Source organism: Silurus aristotelis, assembly GCF_946808225.1.
Source record: "Silurus aristotelis genome assembly, chromosome: 14".
NCBI lineage: Eukaryota > Metazoa > Chordata > Actinopteri > Siluriformes > Siluridae > Silurus > Silurus aristotelis.
In genome coordinates, this window is record NC_139587.1 from 26183249 (window position 1) to 26202583 (window position 19335).

The window sequence follows — 19335 nt, forward strand, 5'->3', positions numbered from 1 at the left end:
CCTGTAATTAGCCAACCACAATGTAGAAGGCGGGACTTATTAAATTAGGGTGAGTGGAAAAAAGCCTCACCAAAACGGTGGTACGGCAAACGCAGAGGGACAAAAAAAAAAAAAAAAAAAAATATATATATATATATATATATATATATATATATATATATATATATATATATATATATATATATATATATAAAAGCAAACAGACAATAATTGAAGATTTATCATCCTCTTCTTGATGTCTTGATGATGATGATGATGATATATATATATATATATATATATATATATATATATATAGAGAGAGAGAGAGAGAGAGAGAGAGAGAGAGAGAGAGAGAGGGAGAGAGAGAGAGAGCATCAGGGCTGGAGATGCAAATAAATAAATAAACATGAGCTCAACAAGCTAATCAAGAAGGCAGGTTCTGTCTTGGACTGTTTACTAGACAGTCAAAAGTTAGAACACACCTCCTTTTTTGATGGTTTTTCTTTTTTATTATTGTTTTTACCATTGAATATTAATACAGAAAACACTGCAATCATGACAGAACAAATGTGGAATTATGTCGCAAACAATAATGTGTTAAATAACCCAAAATATGTTTTATATTTTATATTCTTTAAAGTACACACCTTCTGTTTTGATGACAGATTCGCACACTTTTAGTGTTCTCTCAGTCAGCCTCATGAGGTAGTTACCTGGAATGGTTTTCCAACAATCTTGGCTTTAAATATAAATCGATAAAAATATAATGTGTGGCTCCTTTGGAACAGTATAAGAAGAATTAAACACTTCAGGACACACTTCTTCTTCTTTCTGCTTCTCCCATTAGGGGGCGCCACAGTGGATCATCTGTCTCCATACCCCCTTTCCTCTACATCTGCCTCTTTCAACCCAACTACCTGCATGTCTTCCCTCACCACATTTATAAACCTCCTCCTTGACCTTCCTCTTTTCCTCCTTCCTGGTGGCTCCATCCTCAGCATTCTTCTACTGATATACCCCATGTCCCTCCTCTGCACATGTCCAAACCATCTCAATCACACCTCCCTCACCTTGTCTCCAAAACGTACTTCAGAACACACTATTATTGGAAAATATTCAATGTCTGAATAGTACTAGTAACTGCTCATCAAATCACACTGTCACTGATTATTTTCCTATAATAAGAACTTTTTCTTATATGAACAGAGCCGTTATTCATGCTTTGTCAAAGGAAATGCTAATTTTTCATATAAAAATAAGCCTCAGATGCCATGACTGCTATGGAAAAAAAGATCCACCATAAATAGAATATAAGACATTCCTCAAATAAAAAAAAAATTATAAATGGATAAAAAAATATCTTAAATAATAAAAAAAAATCATAATGCCAATTCATTGATGTGTTGTTGTAGTTTATTGTACTGTATACAGAGAATAAACCACTTCAGGATGCTTTATTATTTGAAAAATTAGAATGTTTTTGCTTGTTACAGTAACTCTGATCATCACACTTCCCATCATTGATTATTTTCCCATAACAAATGCTTCAACTCCTTACATTTTGTGTGTCATGTGCCTTTATAAACTATTATATATACCAAATTCTTTATGCAAAAGTCGAGCGCATATTAGTGGGATGACTTCATTTCTTTTAAAAATGTAAATACAAATTTTTAATAGATAACTTGACAATGTTCAGTTTCATATTTTATTATTATTATTATTTTTTTAACTATTCAAAGACAAAAAAATGATCGTATTTTTGCAGATTCACATGAACAAAAAGATGAAACCAAACTCTGGACTGTAATTCCCATCATGCACTGCACCACATGACTGTCGCATGTCACTAATCACTCAGAAGCTGTTCCTTGTCACTAGTGATTAGCACGTATGTACAGTACGTCTTACCTATGACACAAGTCTTCGTCTCTTGTTCGTCGTGCATGATTGCGGTCGTTTCTCGTGCTCTTCAGTGGCTTGTTCAGGTTGTGATTGTCATTTCTTTGCAACCTGTAGTTTTGTTTGTATTAACTTTATATGTGTACTATAAATTAACACGAATATCTGCACTTGTACCCTCTTCCTAAATAACAAGAGTTATTAAAATGTTTATTTACCTTGTAAATGTAAGCCCCAGATGCCATAACTATTAGTTATTGAAGAACAAAATATGAACATATTACTCAATTAATTGTAACTATAAACAGATACAAACTATATTTTATTGTTATGATGACAAATGGTTGTGATACTGTACGAGGGGGTATCAAAAAGTTTCAAGACTAGTTTTGCCAACACGCCAACAGATGGCAGCACAGGACAGCGCGCACAGTCACAGGGAGCACCGACCTTCATAAGTCAGTGCGCCAAAATATATCGTCCTGTGTACATCGGGAACTGTGCAACTGGTGCTATTCTGACCACGTGCGTTACCACGTCAGCTATTCTGACCCCCGTCGCACTCTGTTGCGAGCTCTCCTCACACGTGAGCTGCTCACTTCTGCACCCACTCCACTCGCCAGATTTGGCTCCTGCAGACTTCGCCCTCTTTCCGAAGATGAAGATCTAGATCAAAGTTCGCTGTTTTGACACCGTTGTGGAGATCCAGCGCAAATCGCAGAAAGTGTTGGAGATGCTTTCAAAAGAAGACTTTGAGGACATGTTCCAAAAGTGGCAGGAACGCTAAAAACATTCGGAGTATTACTGTGTAAGGGGACTGTTTTAAATGTGATAGTGTGTAAACATTAGATAAATAAAGCACTTTCTTGAAAACAGAGATAATCTTAAAACTTTTTGATACCACCTTGTTTAAGAAGAATAAAACACTTCAAGGCACCTTAATGATTTCTACATGTTGTGTGTTGCGTCTTGTTTCTTCTACATGTTGTGTGTTGCGACTATTTATGCAGAAGTACAAGTGCATGTTAGAGCGATGACTCAATGTCCTTTTCAAATGTAAAGGTTTTTTTTTTTAATAGAAAAGCAGAGTAACTGCTGGTTGTGCTGCTGCTTTCAGGTTGTCCTGCAAGTCTTTTCACCTAATGAGCGCTGCTTGTACTGTACCAGATACAAATAAATACAATAAATCCAAAAGACCTTATGAAGACCTTATGTCTTCATTGAGTTCATTTGAAGTAAATACAGAGTGGTAACATATTTTTAAAAGTAAAGCAAACATATTATAAATATGGACAAAAGTTTGTGGACACCTGAGCTTAGGATTGGTGTTATAATCACCTCCACTCCTCTGGAAAGATGTTCCACTAGATTTTGAAGTGTGCTTGTAAAGATTTGTGCTCATTCAATTACAAGGGCATAAGTAAAATCAGGTACTGATGTAGCCGATACACCCTTCAATATTCTAAATTCAGGATTGATATACCCAAGGAGGACAAATGTAATGTAAACCGTAAAATCGCGTAATCAAAGACCCAAACATAAAATCAAGCTTGATCTCTATAAAATGTTTATTCACCTCATAAAAATAAAAACGACTATATTTCACAAATGACACCAAGTCGTATTTGCAAAGCAAAAAGAATCTGTCCGAGTAGGCAAACGCAAGCGTACAAATCTGAAGGTGATAAGATCATCCTAGGCTAATGTCTGCGTTCCTGGAACCAGGCGTCTTTCTGATTTGAGTACGATAATGCAAAATGCACGGTCATTAATGGCAGTGTTCGACTTTGAAAGCAACAGTGCAATACAGAGAAGCACACTTAGAGGTCGTTCCGATTGACCACCACTAATACAAATATCAAACAAAACCAAAAAAAAATCACTCAAATCATAATTTTTTTTCCTTCCCTAATACTCGAGCAGGACATGAACAAGTAAAACCTTGTCTAAAGATTAATAAACTGATGACATACACGTCTAGTGCATGTCAAAGTACAACATATTTCAGTATTGTATTAATATAAATAGAAAAGAAAAAAGAGTTCGATATACTGATATATTAGTAATGAAATACTGTAGTGTTGAACTGAATTATTTACATTTTCAGTGCATTTCTTTAGCATTTGTCATAGGGCTGGGCGATAAATCGAACGTGTAGTTTACATCGATCTGTTTTAATAAAAAGCGGTTTTCTCTTTAATGTCCGCCGACGCTCCCCTCTCGGCTCCCATAGTTTCGAACGAACTCAGCCCCGCCCCCCTCCCCCCGCGCGTTTGCCACAGAGATACACAAACAACATGGCAGCGAGCAGAGAAGAACTCGTTCCCAAGAAAAGTAAAGCAGCCGCACTTTGTTTAGTGTTGCGCGTCCAATCGTACACTTACGGTACGGGTGGTGAAAGCGACCAAAATACATGTAAAGACGCTTCAAAACGGCGTTTCCGTTAAGAACCAGAACAATCAGAGCATTTAAATCACCATTCATTCATTCATTCATTCATCAGTCATTTTACTGTGGAGTTTTGGAGAAAAGTGAAGGCAAAATTACTCCAAGCATCACTGCATTTTTAACCATGTTCCACATTCAAACACTCATAAAACATTTTTCTTTATAGGTTTGCTCAATCTTTCAAATTATTTTTATTTACAGTGTCCCTGTCTATTACTCTCTTAAATTTTTATCTCATTTTACTGTGGAGTTTTGGAGAAAAGTAAAGGCAAAATCACTCAAAACCTCAGGTGCTTTTTCAGTCATGTTCCACATTTCTATTTTTTATTTTCACAATTTACAAAGGCAGGGCCTGCATCTTGTATTTTTGGCTTGTTGTTTCTGATTGCACTTTAACCCAAAGTGTTTTTTGTCATATGCAGATTGATTTTAAGCAGGGGGAAAAAAAATCGATTTAAATCGCAAATCGGATTTTTTGAGAAAATTCGGGGATTTTTTTTTTAGGCCATATCGCCCAGCCCTAATTTGTCATTTATAATAGGGCAGGGTTTCATTACTTCCATCATCATCATCATCATTCCGGGATGGACAAATCATCACATCAGTTCGAAAGATACAAGCGGACATAAGTCAGTCTCAATGTATGAAAAATATTAAGCAAACAGACAATAAATGAAGAAGATTCATCATCCTCTTCTTGACGTCTTTAATGGTCGTGTTTTTATTTCCAATCAATGGTCTATTAAAGGATATATATATATATAGTACAGACCAAAAGTTTGGACACACCTTCTCATTCAAAGAGTTTTCTTTATTTTCATGACTATGTAAATTGTAGAGTCACACTGAAGGCATCAAGGGCTATTTGACCAAGAAGGAGAGTGATGGGGTGCTGCGCCAGATGACCTGGCCTCCACAGTCACCGGACCTGAACCCAATCGAGATGGTTTAGGGGTGAGCTGGACCGCAGAGTAAAGACAAAAGGGCCAACAAGTGCCAAGCATCTCTCGGGGAACTCCTTCAAGACTGTTGGAAGACCATTTCAGGTGACTACCTCTTGAAGCTCATCAAGAGAATGCCAAGAGTGTGCAAAGCAGTAATCAAAGCAAAAGGTGGCTACTTTGAAGAACCTACAATATGAAATTTTTCAGTTGTTTCACACTTTTTTGTTATGTATATAATTCCATATATAATTCCACATGTGTTAATTCATAGTTTTGATGCCTTCAGTGTGAATCTACAATTTTCATAGTCAAGAGGAATAAAGAAAACTCTTTGAATGAGAAGGTGTGTCCAAACTTTTGGTCTGTACTGTATATATATATATATATATATATATATATATGACATGTGCTCTGTTTTGCCTTGTCCCTGTTTAGTTTAACCAAGTTATGTGGACAATAAACCATGATGCCCATATACGCTTGATGAACATCCCATTTCAGATGTATTCCCCATTTTCTGGTACAACATGCTCCATGCTTCCAGCAAGGTTTTTTTTACTAGATCTTGGTCTGTGGCGGTTAAGACTTGTATCTGATTTGTTCCTGCAAGAACATGAGTGAGATCAGATTGCAATGTTGGTGAAGTTACTATAAAGGCACCAGTTCCAGTTTTGTATCTAATATTATTAGGAGATGCTCAGTGGGTTGAGAAGGTCAGGGCTGTGTGTAGGACACTTGACCTTTTCCACTCCAAACCTTACATACTATGCCTTAAAAGAGAACAGGGGTATTGTCATGCTGGAACATTATTTGGGCTTCTTAGTTCCAGTGAAGAGAAATTCAAATGAGAGGTGCTTGTTTACTAGTTAAATCATTGGACTTTGGATCCAAAAGTTTAAATCCCAGCCAATCCAAGCTGCCACAACTTAACCCCATAACTTCTCAGGTGTATAAATTAGATAAATGTAAGTCACTCTGGATTAGGGAGTCTGTCACATGCTGTAAACGTAATGCTACAGTACATGTAGTACATGTATATGGGTTCAGGGTCAAGTGTCCACAAACTTTTGGGCAGATTTTTGTGCGAACAGTGTAAACAATTGTATTTAACTAGTCAAAGTAATTCCAAGCAATGAGCAGAAAGCATCCTTGGTTGATGAGTGCAGACTCTGGTAAGTACAGCAGACTTTATATTATATGAAATATATATATATATTCGGCATGAAAAAACTAAGCGGCAAAGACGTGTCAAGTTTAAACATATGTACACATTCAAAGTGCAATGAGATGCAAACCTTCTTTTTCCAGCAGCAATATTTTGGCAATCCTGTGATTTTGAACCTACAACCGTTCGAAATGAAGGCAAATGTCTGAGTCCACACATGGGGTGCCATTCCTGTCACATTGTGAATTAATAGGAAAATCTAAATGGAACCAGTTTAAATCTAGTAAAAGTGTGTTTGGTGCATAGTTCTGAAGAATGAATCCTAAATCATTTCTAAATATTAAGTAATCTATAGCACTTCTATAGCACTAATCGACAACATGCAGCAATGTTGTCTCCTGTCGTTACCTTAAAATATATAAAATAATTACATTTTTTATTTATCTGAATCCATTTGAAATGCAAATGCTTCAAACATCCTTTTCAGCAAGTCCTCTAACACAAAGTCGGAAAAACTGACATTTTAATTCTTCAGCATTTAAACACATCACATCAATGGAATATTTGGGTGTTGGTGAATTTCCTGAAGATCAAATTAGTAGAAAAGTAAATTCTCCCATTCCTTTATCTTTTTTTCTTTTTTGTAATAGTATTGTAATGTGTTGATATTATATTGGTATATTGGTGATATTTATGATGCCACTTTAAAATGTACAACTGTGTTATCCAAAATATATCTGTTACACATTTAAGGGCCAAAATGCCACCTTGTGCAAAGATTTTTTTTGCATGCTAAATGGCACCCCAATTATGGAATAACAGCAAATACAATCTGTCCTAAGCGCTCGGGCTAGAGATATGTCCACCCCTGATCATCATGTCTTAAGTTCATTTAGCAAATCGTTCACACTCACAACAAAGAATACATGTGTTGTTGTATAGTATAGCAGGTATATCTCTGCTCCAGCTCTGCCCATCACTGATTAACAGAATCAGGTATGGTTTAAAGAACCACACACCACTGATAAACTCAAAAACTCTTAATAACTCTTATAAACTCTCAGTGATCTCTTTGCACTACTTTTCCTAAAAGCACAACTCAACCTAAACAAAAAAAAAAAAAAAAAAGAGAAGAGGTCAAATGGAAACAGAATACAAACTGTCCATGCAGACAATATTGTACAGTTCCTTTGGTTTTCAGTTTGAACTCCAGTAAAAGTCATATGTACATAATTTTTGTAAAAAATAAAAAAAAATCATCAGGGATGCGATATGAAAAACCAAGTGAAATTCGATTACGCAGTGGTGAACAGTGAAGAAAGTGTTTCTACTTTGTTTCTGTACCTTAATAATTTTTTCAAGTAATATTTCCATCTCGAGTATTTTACATATGAATGTGTAATATCTTACTTTTATACTCCACTACCTTTCAGAAGAACATCCCTTTCCTCGTGAATTTGAAGGAAAAACATAAAGAGCATAAAAGCTGTTTTGATAGGGCAAGCATAACCCCACGGTTCTAGTGAGAGTGTGTATGGAGTAAAGGTTCTTTCACTGTGTTTAAATATAGAAAATTATGGTTATAAAGGTCTGGTGTGCAGGAGAATGAAACACTGGACTGAAACTATTATTCTCATACACCACTACTGTTACTTTTCATTCGGTACTTGTGTCTGACAACTTTTTGTGCTTTTACTCAAGTAGGAAGGAGTAAACAGAGTTTTACTGTTACTGAAGTGATATTTAAGCAGGGGATTAGTACTTTTACTCCAGTACAGGAATGGTGTAATTTCTCCACCACTGCGTTTTGGGCTTTATATATATATATATATATTAATCTCTAGCTAGCTAGCAAACTGTAACCTACTTGTCATTACATGTTCAGCATTACATACGAAGTGAGTGGAAAGTGTTTTTTTATATATATATATATATATATATATATATATATATATATATATATATATATATATATTCTTTTAAATGTAATATATGTTTATATACTTTGAATTATCTTTCATTACAAACTAGCCTTCAGCTGGGAAACTTATCAAATTCAAAAGACAGAAAATATACAAGTAGTACTTTTAGTTCTGTCATACATCTTCAAAAAAGATGTCTTTACTCAGGGAAAAAAAGTCTATTCAAGCGGATTCTGAATTCTGAAACTTCTGAATTCTCTAAACATAATGAAGTTAAAGGATAGGTGGTAGAATGTGAGGCTCCTGATCCTCCGAGTCTGTGCTCGATGCCGACTGAGACTGATGTTGGATGATGATTTCGACGGAGCGCTCACCGCTGCCCGATTTCCTCTCCGAGCTGGCCGGTGGATGGCTCTCTGGTTTGCTGTCTTCGCTGTCTTTGCTGTCCGCAGTGTTGCCCACTCCCTCACTGGTTTCTTCCTCTGCCGACGCCCCTATTGGCCGCAGACGCTCTGCGGTCTCTCTTTTACCCCCTTTCACTGAGGTTTCTCTTCTCAGTAGTCTGTCTTCTCCACTGGACTTTTCCGCTGTGGTTGAAAAAAACCAAAACAAATCATAGTATACAAGTGGACCACAGTTGTTTTTTTGGTTTGTACCTTTATAAATATTCATGAGGACATTAATACACTATATAAATAGAAGTATTGGAACACTTGAAGTTTCCAGCCATATTTGGTTCCTCTCCAAAATGTTACCAAAAATTTGAAGGCAATTTTCCCTTCACTGGACTTAGGAGACCCAAAGATATGTTTTACATCTGTGGGACTGGAAGATCTCCTGCTGACACTTGTCTTTTCCAGCCATATGCGGTTCTTCACTTGAACTAAAAGACCCAAACCTGTTCCAGCAAGACAGTGCCCCTGTGCACAAAGTCAGCTCCATTAAGATATGCTTTACATGGGCTGGACTGGAAGATCTCCTGCTATAAAGCTCTGATATCAACCCTGCTGAACTCCTTTGGAATGAACTGGAACTGGTGCTGACTGAACCCCAGCCTCCTCACCTACATCAGTAGCTTTTTACTAACATTTTACTAACGACCTTATTGCTGAATGAGCACAAATCTCCACAAGCACAATCCAAAATCTAGTGGAACATCTTCCCAGAAGAGTGGCGGTTAATCTAACAGCAAATGGCGACTAAATGTCTACTGGGATGTTTGAAAAGCACACATCAATCTTATGGAAAGGTTTCCTTTATCCATATAGTGCATGTTAGTTTTCAGTAAGGAGAGATTTATTTGACATACTATATATGGAGGAATCTTAGATGTTTCCAATTGAAAGGAAATATGGCTATATTGTGGTTATTTCCACAATATAAAATGTAACTATAAATGAATAAAAAGTGCAGGATATTGCTTTTAGTGTTGTATATTCAGGATGTGCTGTTGTCGAGCTTGAAAACAAAAAAAACCCACCTAGTCAATTTTCTTATAACAGCACACCACCAAATATTTTGTTCCTTACTTACAAAATTGACAAAGACAAAAACGTCGACATTTACCGAGCTTGTTTAAGGTTGTCCTGCGGTAGCTGAACTCATAGTTGGCATTGTTCTCCCCAGGTTTCCTGATTGTTCTCGTTTTAGGGCGGAGCCTGTTAAGACGGCCCTCGTGGATCCACTCGTGCTGCATACCCTCATCCGGAGTCATGCGCTTCACGGGGTCCCACCTAAAACACAAATAGACACAGGAACATTAACAAAAATTATGCCTTTTACTTTCCCTTTTAATTGAGAACCTGAGAAAATTTTTATTGTATTATTATATACAACCTCTATTCAAAACAAATTGGGACACTGTGTAAAATGTAAATTCTTGTTACAATAAAACAAAAACATATCAAATGTTTAAATTGAGAATGTGTAAAATTTTAAGAAAAAAATTATGGGTTTTTTTTTATGGCTGCAAACAGGTCTCAAAAAAGTGAGGCCAGGGCCATGTCATCTGCAAACTGAAGAGACCAGCTGCTGAAGTTTTGGGAGATAAATAATTTTCCATATATGTCTGACACAGGATTCCAGCTACTCAACAGTTCTGGGTATCCTTTGTTGTATTTTTCGTTTTATGATGCGCCAAATGTTTTTAAATGGTAAAAAGTTTAGACTGTAGGCATGCCAGTTCAGCACCAGGACTCTTCTACTACACAGTCATACTACTGCAATAGATGCAGTGTCTTGCTCACTGAGTCAAGTCAAGTCAAGTCAAGTCGTCATTTCCACCCTATATACAGTAGCTGATGCAGTTGCAAAATGTTTCTCAAATGTTTCTCAAATTTTAATAACATACTTTTCTTCAGACTTTTGTCCTTATTTTTTCCTAAAATGACACATTAAATATTGAATAGTGAATATTAAATGGATTTATAAGATTTGCAAATCATTAAATTCTGTTTTTATTTACATTTTACACAGTGTTCCCACTTTTTTGCACTCGGGGTTATAAGAAACATCATGAATAATTAGTGACTGGCCAATGTTCATATTTGCTTTGTCAATATTTATATGTGTAAATTGGGTGGGGCAAGTCTGGGGCAAAACCTACCAAACTTTACAGAGGTCATTTCCAAAGCTCATGTTGCTAATTCACAATATACGAAAAAATAATTTTTTTTTTCACTTATACCAGAGAGTAAATGACAACAAATAAGTGAACGATCTCTGCTTGTATAACCTGCTAACCTAACTACTTGTCAAAGTTTAACGAATTTCAATTGTTCCTATTTAAGCCAAAAGGCTTGGTTCTCTTTAAGTGGTCTTCAATCGGAAGATGCCAATCAAGTATGCTCGCTAGAGTATTTTGCCACACCCACCCAGAGTGCTCTCAGGTGTTTGAGGGCATTTTTTTTTATTTGCAGGAGTTTCTTGTACACTGTTCTCTGCAACATTTAAAGCTGTTTGTGCAAATATCTTTCGCAGGGCTGAATAAAATCTAATAATCAACACAACAGGAAAAATCAGGTGTACATACTCAAAGCAGCGTCTAATAAAGTCTAAAAACAGATGGTCGTTAGTCTTCAGTACACTGCCAAGGTCCTTGGAGCTGGGTCTGCGTTTTTTCCCCTTGCTGTTCATGACATTTCGTGGATTTCCTTTCGAATCTGTGTGAAAGACAGAAGAAACAACCTATTGAACATGTGATACAGTCCTGCTGCATCAGGAGATGTTCCAGAATCATCAGTTTTTTCACAGTATAATCTCAGGGAGTTTTTCCTTGTCATTATCGCCACTGGTTTGCTCATTAGGGACAAACTTATATAGATTAAACTTTATATAAACAACAATTTTGAAAAAAAAAATCTATATTTATAATCTGTTTAAGTCTGCACAGCTACTTTGGGACAATGTCCATTGTTAAAAGCGCTATACAAATGAAATGTATTTAAATTGTTAAAATCATCGCATACAGAATCAGAAAAACATACCAAAAAATAACCTTCTCCTGGATGCAGTCTGGATGAATTCAGTCGGAGGTAAACCCATCACCTGCATGCACAAATATAAAATTACCATCAGATAAATGCAATTTCACAACAATAATGAAAACACAACTTAATCCCTGGGCACATACATTTCTATAGGCCAATAAATGGGGGGAGTGGTAGCTCAGTGGTTAAGGTGATGTGTTACTGATCGGAAGGTCGGGGGTTCAAGCCATGGAGACTGTGGAAAAACTCCCTTAGATGTCATGAGGACGAAACCTTGATAGGAACCAAACTCTAAAAGGGAACCTCATCCTCATTTGGGTGACATCAAGACTGTGATTATAGTCTTTAAACAATACAGAACACTGGAGAGTGGGAACTAACATGAGCACTGAAGTATAAGATTATAAGTAATGTTCTTTCTACAGTCTTATACAGTCATTTGTGGTTATAAAACTGGAAGCTACTGAGCAACTCATAAAATAGCTCAACATTTTAGTCCCCATTTACTGTTATAATAGGCTCCACTCTTCTAGGAAGATGTTCCACTAGATTCTGGAATATGCTTGAGGTGATTTGTGTTCATTCCATCAGGTACTGGTGTAGGTGAGGAGGCCTGGGGTGCAGTCAACCTCCGAAAACATTCCAAAGGTTTTTAAGTAGGGTTGAGATCAGAGCACACTCACAGCAATGCTTGTAAAGCAGAACTTCATGAAGCTGGATTTGTGCACGGGGGTATTGTCATGCTGGAACCGGTTTGGGTCCCCTAGTTTAAGTGAAGGGAACATTTTATGCCACTGTATCCAAAGACATTATATACAATTTTGTGAATCTAACTTATTAATAAGTAATGGTCTGTGGAAGAAGCACATATGGCTGGAAAAAACAGACCCCAAACAGTCAGTCGCTGAAAATATTTAATTGTGATTAATTGCATGAGTGTCATGAGTTAACTCGTGATTAATCGCAACTTAAACGCACATTTTTATCTGTTCTAAATGTATCTTAACTGAATATTTATTATAAATGAAACCAAACTCAACATAGAGCATGAAGACAAAATATTCTTGTACATTTTTTAAAGTAAATTATGGTGTTTTAAATGACGTAAATCATCAGGACACCAAACGGAACTTTTGCGATGTTTCCACACGGACGGTTTTAATCGCCGGATGTGTGCGTCATGGCGGATTTTGGTGCTTGATTTGAGATTTGGCGCATCAGGAAAACAAATGATTATTATTATTAATTACAAATAATTTTTTCGGTGGAGTTTATAAATTTTTTTTATATCTGAGTAAAAAAAGAACGTCGTGAATAAATTTCGTTTTTTTTTTTAAAGAAATTCATGCTGCGATAATGAAATTAGTGCCGTTAAAGGAATTTGCGTTAAAGCGTTTTTCTTTTGTTGATTGAATGTATTTCCATAATTCAGCTGCCAATCAATGGTGTAATTGTAAAAAGGCATTTTTGAGTAAACATATAATAATGTTTTGAGGTGAGCTACACAATTGTGTGCCTCCACCTTTGTGAAAACAGTAACAGGACCACATACCTCCATTATGCAGGCGATCTGCTCGACTTCGCTCTCCCCAGGGAAAAGAGGGTATCCTGTGTAAAGCTCAGCCAGGATGCAGCCCAGGCTCCACATGTCTATGGCCATGCTGTATGGGTGGCCCAGGATCACCTCCGGAGAGCGGTAGAAGCGGCTCTGAATGTAAGTGTACACTGCCGGCAGAGTCACAGGTGATGATTCGAAATTCATATTTAATTTCTCAAATGCCAAACCATACGCAGTATAACACGCAGTCAAATTTTCTTGTTTATTAACATGGAATTTAGCACAAAAAAAATAAAAATTATTAACAAAATGAATAAAATGTAATTGGATTATTTTTATTGACTAACAAACAAGTAAAAGTGTCACATTTTTCAGAATAGAAATAGTATAAAAGAAAAAATATGATTCACGATATAAAAGATTTATTGCGATTATTGTTTATTCTTAAAATAAAACATTTAGATTTTTTTAGAAGCTGAGACTGATGGTCTATATAGTGGACCTCCTTCAGTACTCATTCAGCTCAGCTGTAGAAAGGAGCAATCAGGAGGTTGGTTGTTCCGACAGCGATCACACAGTATATCAGTGCTTTAAATGAGTTTTTGAATCATGTCATTGAGAAGTTTCTGTATTTGAACAACGTCCACTATTCACAAGCGTACACACTGTCAATTTAATGTCCTTCATTCTTCGTCTGTTACACTTCTTACAATGTTCACTATGATCTAGATTTCACTGTCAATTAACTCACCTCAAGTCTGTTTACAACATAAATCTGTATATTTATTCTCCTGCTATCTCTGATTTATATATCCATCTATCTATCTATCTATCCATTCATCCACCCACCCACCTATCTATCTATCTATCTATCTATCTATCTATCTATCTATCTATCTATCTATCTATCTATCTATCTATCTATCTATCTATCTATCTATCTATCTATCATCCATCCATCCATCCATCCATCCATATCATCATCATCCATCCATATCATCATCATCATCTATCTATCTATCTATCTATCTATCTATCTATCTATCTATCTATCTATCTATCTATCTATCTATCTATCTATCTATCTATCTATCTATCTATCTATCTATCTATCTATCTATCTATCTATCTATCATCCATCCATCCATCCATATCATCATCATCCATCCATCCATCCATCCATCCATCCATCCATCCATCTATCTATCTATCTATCTATCTATCTATCTATCTATCTATCTATCTATCTATCTATCTATCTATCTATCTATCTATCCATCCATCCATCCATCCATCCATCCATCCATCCATCCATCCATATCATCATCATCCATCCATATCATCATCATCCATCCATCCATCCATCCATCCATCCATATCATCATTATCCATCCAGATCATCATCATCCATCCATCTATCTATCTATCTATCTATCTATCTATCTATCTATCTATCTATCTATCTATCTATCTATCTATCTATCTATCTATCTATCTATCTATCTATCTATCTATCTATCTATCTATCCACATATTATATATTAGCATATTAACAGAAAACTAACCTCTCTGTTGCTCATAGCAGCTTGATCCAAAGTCCACCACCTTGATATTTCCTTGTCCTCGCTGGGATAGCAAAATGTTCTCCTTAAAAAAATTATATACAAATAATATTTAAATACAGTATATGAGTTTCAAAACCAAAAAATGTCCATTTATGTATCCTGATAATGTTTCTGGACAAATACATTAACTACAAGTAGGTACATTTAAATATTTTCTCTATATAATTCTTTATACACATGTATGTGATTTTTCTGATATGCATATTATTGATACTTGATAGAGTGTAAACTGATCTTATCTATAATAATACTACTACTACAACTACTACTACTAATAATAATAATAATTTACACCAAATGTATTATTTGTGCATATTATTCATAAATGCATAAATCAAAAAAATACATAATTTATTGTTTAATCCTTTAAAATGCTCTTCTAAAGGAATAAGAAACTTAAACTGACAATACTTTTGATTATTAAGCATGTTTACAATTACTGTTAATTACAAATACAAATATGTTCATCATTTATTATGATGATTTATATAATTCATAATCCTATAATTATTCCTCAATAATGAACAAAGCCTAAGTTAAATGGCCTTAACATATTGAGTATAAAATAATCAGTTATTCTATTATGTAGGACAGAAAACAATACTCGGATTATTAAAATGTGATAATGCTGTTATGTTTTTAAAAGCGAGCGTGGGGAAGTTCGGAGAAGAGCGTTCACCGGTTTGAGGTCGCAGTGGATGATCTTCTCTCTGTGGAGCATCTGCAGGCACTTGAGCAAAGAGTGTGCGAAGCGTCGGATCAGAACGAGACTGAAGCCCTGGAAGTTGTTCTTCTTGATCAGTTCGTACAGGTTTGCTCTGCGTAGAAACAAAGGAAAGCAATGATTCAAATTTGACCTTTTGACCTATGATTAAATATTTATGTCCTGAGAATTTGGCTTTGTGTATTTCATATGGCATAGATAGATAGATAGATAGATAGATAGATAGATAGATAGATAGATAGATAGATAGATAGATAGATAGATAGATAGATGGATAGATAGATAGATAGATAGATAGATAGATAGATAGATAGATAGATAGATAGATAGATAGATAGATAGATAGATAGGTGGGTATGTAGGTAGGTGGGAAGATAGATAGATAGATAGATAGATAGATAGATAGATAGATAGATAGATAGATAGATAGATAGATAGATAGATAGATAGATAGATAGATAGATAGATAGATAGATAGATGGGTATGTAGGTAGATTATTTTACAAACAATTACGTTATCAACATGCAAAATTGTATGTAATCTTGTTATAAAAATTAGTTGTTTCAGTCAGATGGTTATAGGAGAAAATGTATATAAAGAAATAAATAACATTTTAGATTCCTATGAAAATATAAAAGTAAAAATGTATCTTTGGGGCATTATTTTTTGAGAAGTATAAGCATATAGACAGGTACAGTAATAAAAGCTCAACCCACTGACAAGCTCCCTTCATGACATTTTTCCACCTCTAGAGGGTAGCACAGAGTCACAAACTTCAACACGCAGCTCATTGAACAAACTTTCCAGACTTGGGGCCAAATGTAATTAAAAGTATGTTGCAAATTTGACAGGTAAAAGTGAAATCCTTCTAACGTCGTGCTAACGGTTGAGCATTAAAAGAAGTTATCTTTGGCAATAAGTTCGACCGCAACAGCAGCTGTGAACAGCACCCACTCTGGGCCGGAGTAACCGGAGCCTTCACACCATGAGCAGACGAGAAAAGAGATAGTACGTAATCAAGGCATTAAGTAAAGGAACTGGTAACAGTAACGTGAGACGAGACAGCAAACGTCTCACTCCTGAAGGTCAGGACACCCGAGGCTGTGGCTGTTTTTCACAAGGCAACTAATCGATCACTTTATTAAGAGGCTGTCACTGGGAAGGAAACCTGTTCACTTCCTGTTAACATTTAAAATGCTTTCAAAACTGTGTATACACACATACAAATAAATATATATAATATAATAGTCTCGAAATTGCTGCATAATGGTTTGCCTTCATTTACAGCTTTGCTCTTAATGACTTGACATTCATAAATAAACAAATAAACAAACAAACAATCAAATAAATAAATAAATAAACCAGGTCAGTAAAAATCATTCTTTTGATGCATTGCTCACCCTAGGAGCTCAAAGGAGATGCAGAGGTGGTTGCGGAAGTAAAAATACTCCTTCATGTGGATGACGTTGTGGCAGTTGTCTCGGTCTCTCCGCCGCAGTGCATCCAGGATCTTCAGCTCGACAAGTGCCTGTTGGTGAAATCTAAAAAAAAAAACAAAAAAAATGTATAGCCACAAATGTATACAATTGCTATGAGTGTAATAACACAGACATAAAAATAAGATGACTGTGTACTGATGTCTGGATACTGATTATTATTGTAAATAATAGACATCTTAGTCCATCAACACTGTGCCAACAATCAACATTTCCTAAAGATCACAAACGAAAGAAAGGAAAATTTATCCCATTCTTTGTTTTTGTTTTTTTTTGTTTAGTTTTTTTGGTGACGTTGTGATGCTGATAAATGATTCACTCTGGAAGAAATTTATTAGTTAGACAAAAAGGACAATTTAACTCGATAGGTAAAATTTGCTTAATGATCTTGTGGCATTAAAATTAATTCTAGTTTTAAACAAACTCCAGCGAGTCAGAAAAAAAAAACCTTGTAAATGATAAATGATAAATGGAGGCACTCCAGTATATTCGTATTTCAGTATATTAGGTATATTTTTGGCACATTTCTTGGCAAATCCTTGTGTATTCATGGTACACTATATGGAAAAAAGTTTGTGGACACCTGACTATAAGATTGGTCATTGATTTTCTTTGAACATCTTATTTCACATTTAGTCCTCATTCAATGAGGGTATATTTTACATAGGTTGGAGTGGAAGATCTCCTGCTATAGATCTCTGACCTGTTGAGGTCAGAGATCTATAGCAGAAGATCTTCCACTTAAACCTATGTAAAACATATCTTCATGGAGCTGGCTTTATGCCCAGGGGCATTGTCATGATAGAACATGTTTTGGTCTCCTAGTTCACCTAATGGGAAAATGTCATGCTACCTTGTGGCTTTGTGGTAAGAGTTTGAGGAAGAGCCACATATAAATAAAAAAGATAGGTGTCCCAATACTTTTGCCTATATAATGCATGACTTAGCTGCTGATCACTGGTGTGTTATTATAAAAAAAGGCATGTTTGATTAATTATATGATCATGTTAGTGAGGAGAACTGCAGTGATCTCCAATCAAACGAGTTCTACTAGTAGTGGTGTGAAGCAGCTTATTTTTGTTGAAGCCGAGAAGCAATAAATAGCACGTCCTCCAAACCGGAGTGTAAGAAAAGTGACAGGACTTTTACGGCTTTTGCGTGAGGATACGAACATACCGTTCTTAGACGTGCGAGTGCGCTAAGACGAGATTCCGAGAGGTGTTAATGTTAGCACAGTTTAAGCCCATGCCAGCTCAGACGTGTTCAGGTCTGACTGAGGAACACGTGTGAATGAAATAAAGCTGTGGAGCAGAGCCGCCATTTTTTAAAACCGTCCTAGTTTTATTACATGAATTATCGATTGCCTTAGGTCAGAGAAAAATCAATTGATTTTTTGATAAGATAACGGCAGCTAACGTAATAATGCAGCTGCAGATCACAGGTTTATTTCATTTCGTCTAAATGCATCTTTTAGACGAGTTGTTGATATGAGGAACATTTATCATTTCGGAAGGAGTCTCCAGTGTGTAGCTGTATATTTCCTGACACCGAAATTCTTCAGAGCAGAAAAGTTTACAGTTTCTCTGTAACATGTCTTGTTAAATTCAAACCGTTACCACAAAGTCGGAGGCACACAATTTTATAGGATCTTTGAATGCAGTAGAATTACATTTTCCCTTCACTTCAACTAGGATACCCAAACCTTTTCCAGCATAACAAAGATTAGATTAGATTAGACTTTATTGTCAGTGTGCAGAGAACAAGTACAGGGCCAATAAAATGCAGGTAGCATCTAAACAGAAGGGCAAATAGCAATGCATATATACAAATAAATCATGATAGATAGATAAATAGATAAACAGACAGACAGACAGACAGACAGACAGACAGACAGACAGACAGACAGACAGACAGACAGATAGATAGATAGATAGATAGATAGATAGATAGATAGATAGATAGATGGATGGATGGATGGATGGATGGATGGATGGATGGATGGATGGATAGATGGATAGATGGATGGATAGCTCAGTGACCATAACAGTGCAAAAGAGCAACATGAGGTAGAATGTTGTAA

General features: G+C 35.8%; 1 protein-coding gene across 5 annotated transcripts in view; it reads right to left on the reverse strand.

The window, feature by feature from the left end:
- Window positions 1–8403: 8403 nt before the first annotated feature.
- The window catches only part of dyrk4 (dual-specificity tyrosine-(Y)-phosphorylation regulated kinase 4), a 37183-nt gene continuing 26251 nt past the window's right edge, over window positions 8404–19335 (reverse strand). For all 5 annotated transcript variants that reach the window (XM_083561047.1, XM_083561048.1, XM_083561046.1 and 2 more), the window contains 8 exons: window positions 17160–17300; window positions 15714–15852; window positions 14975–15056; window positions 13404–13576; window positions 11849–11909; window positions 11395–11524; window positions 9930–10096; window positions 8404–8950 (listed from right to left, as the gene is read on the reverse strand). In XM_083561047.1, coding sequence (XP_083417173.1) covers window positions 8637–8950; window positions 9930–10096; window positions 11395–11524; window positions 11849–11909; window positions 13404–13576; window positions 14975–15056; window positions 15714–15852; window positions 17160–17300 — 1207 coding nt within the window. In that variant the 3' untranslated portion in view covers window positions 8404–8636. The remainder of the gene's footprint in view (window positions 8951–9929; window positions 10097–11394; window positions 11525–11848; window positions 11910–13403; window positions 13577–14974; window positions 15057–15713; window positions 15853–17159; window positions 17301–19335) is intronic.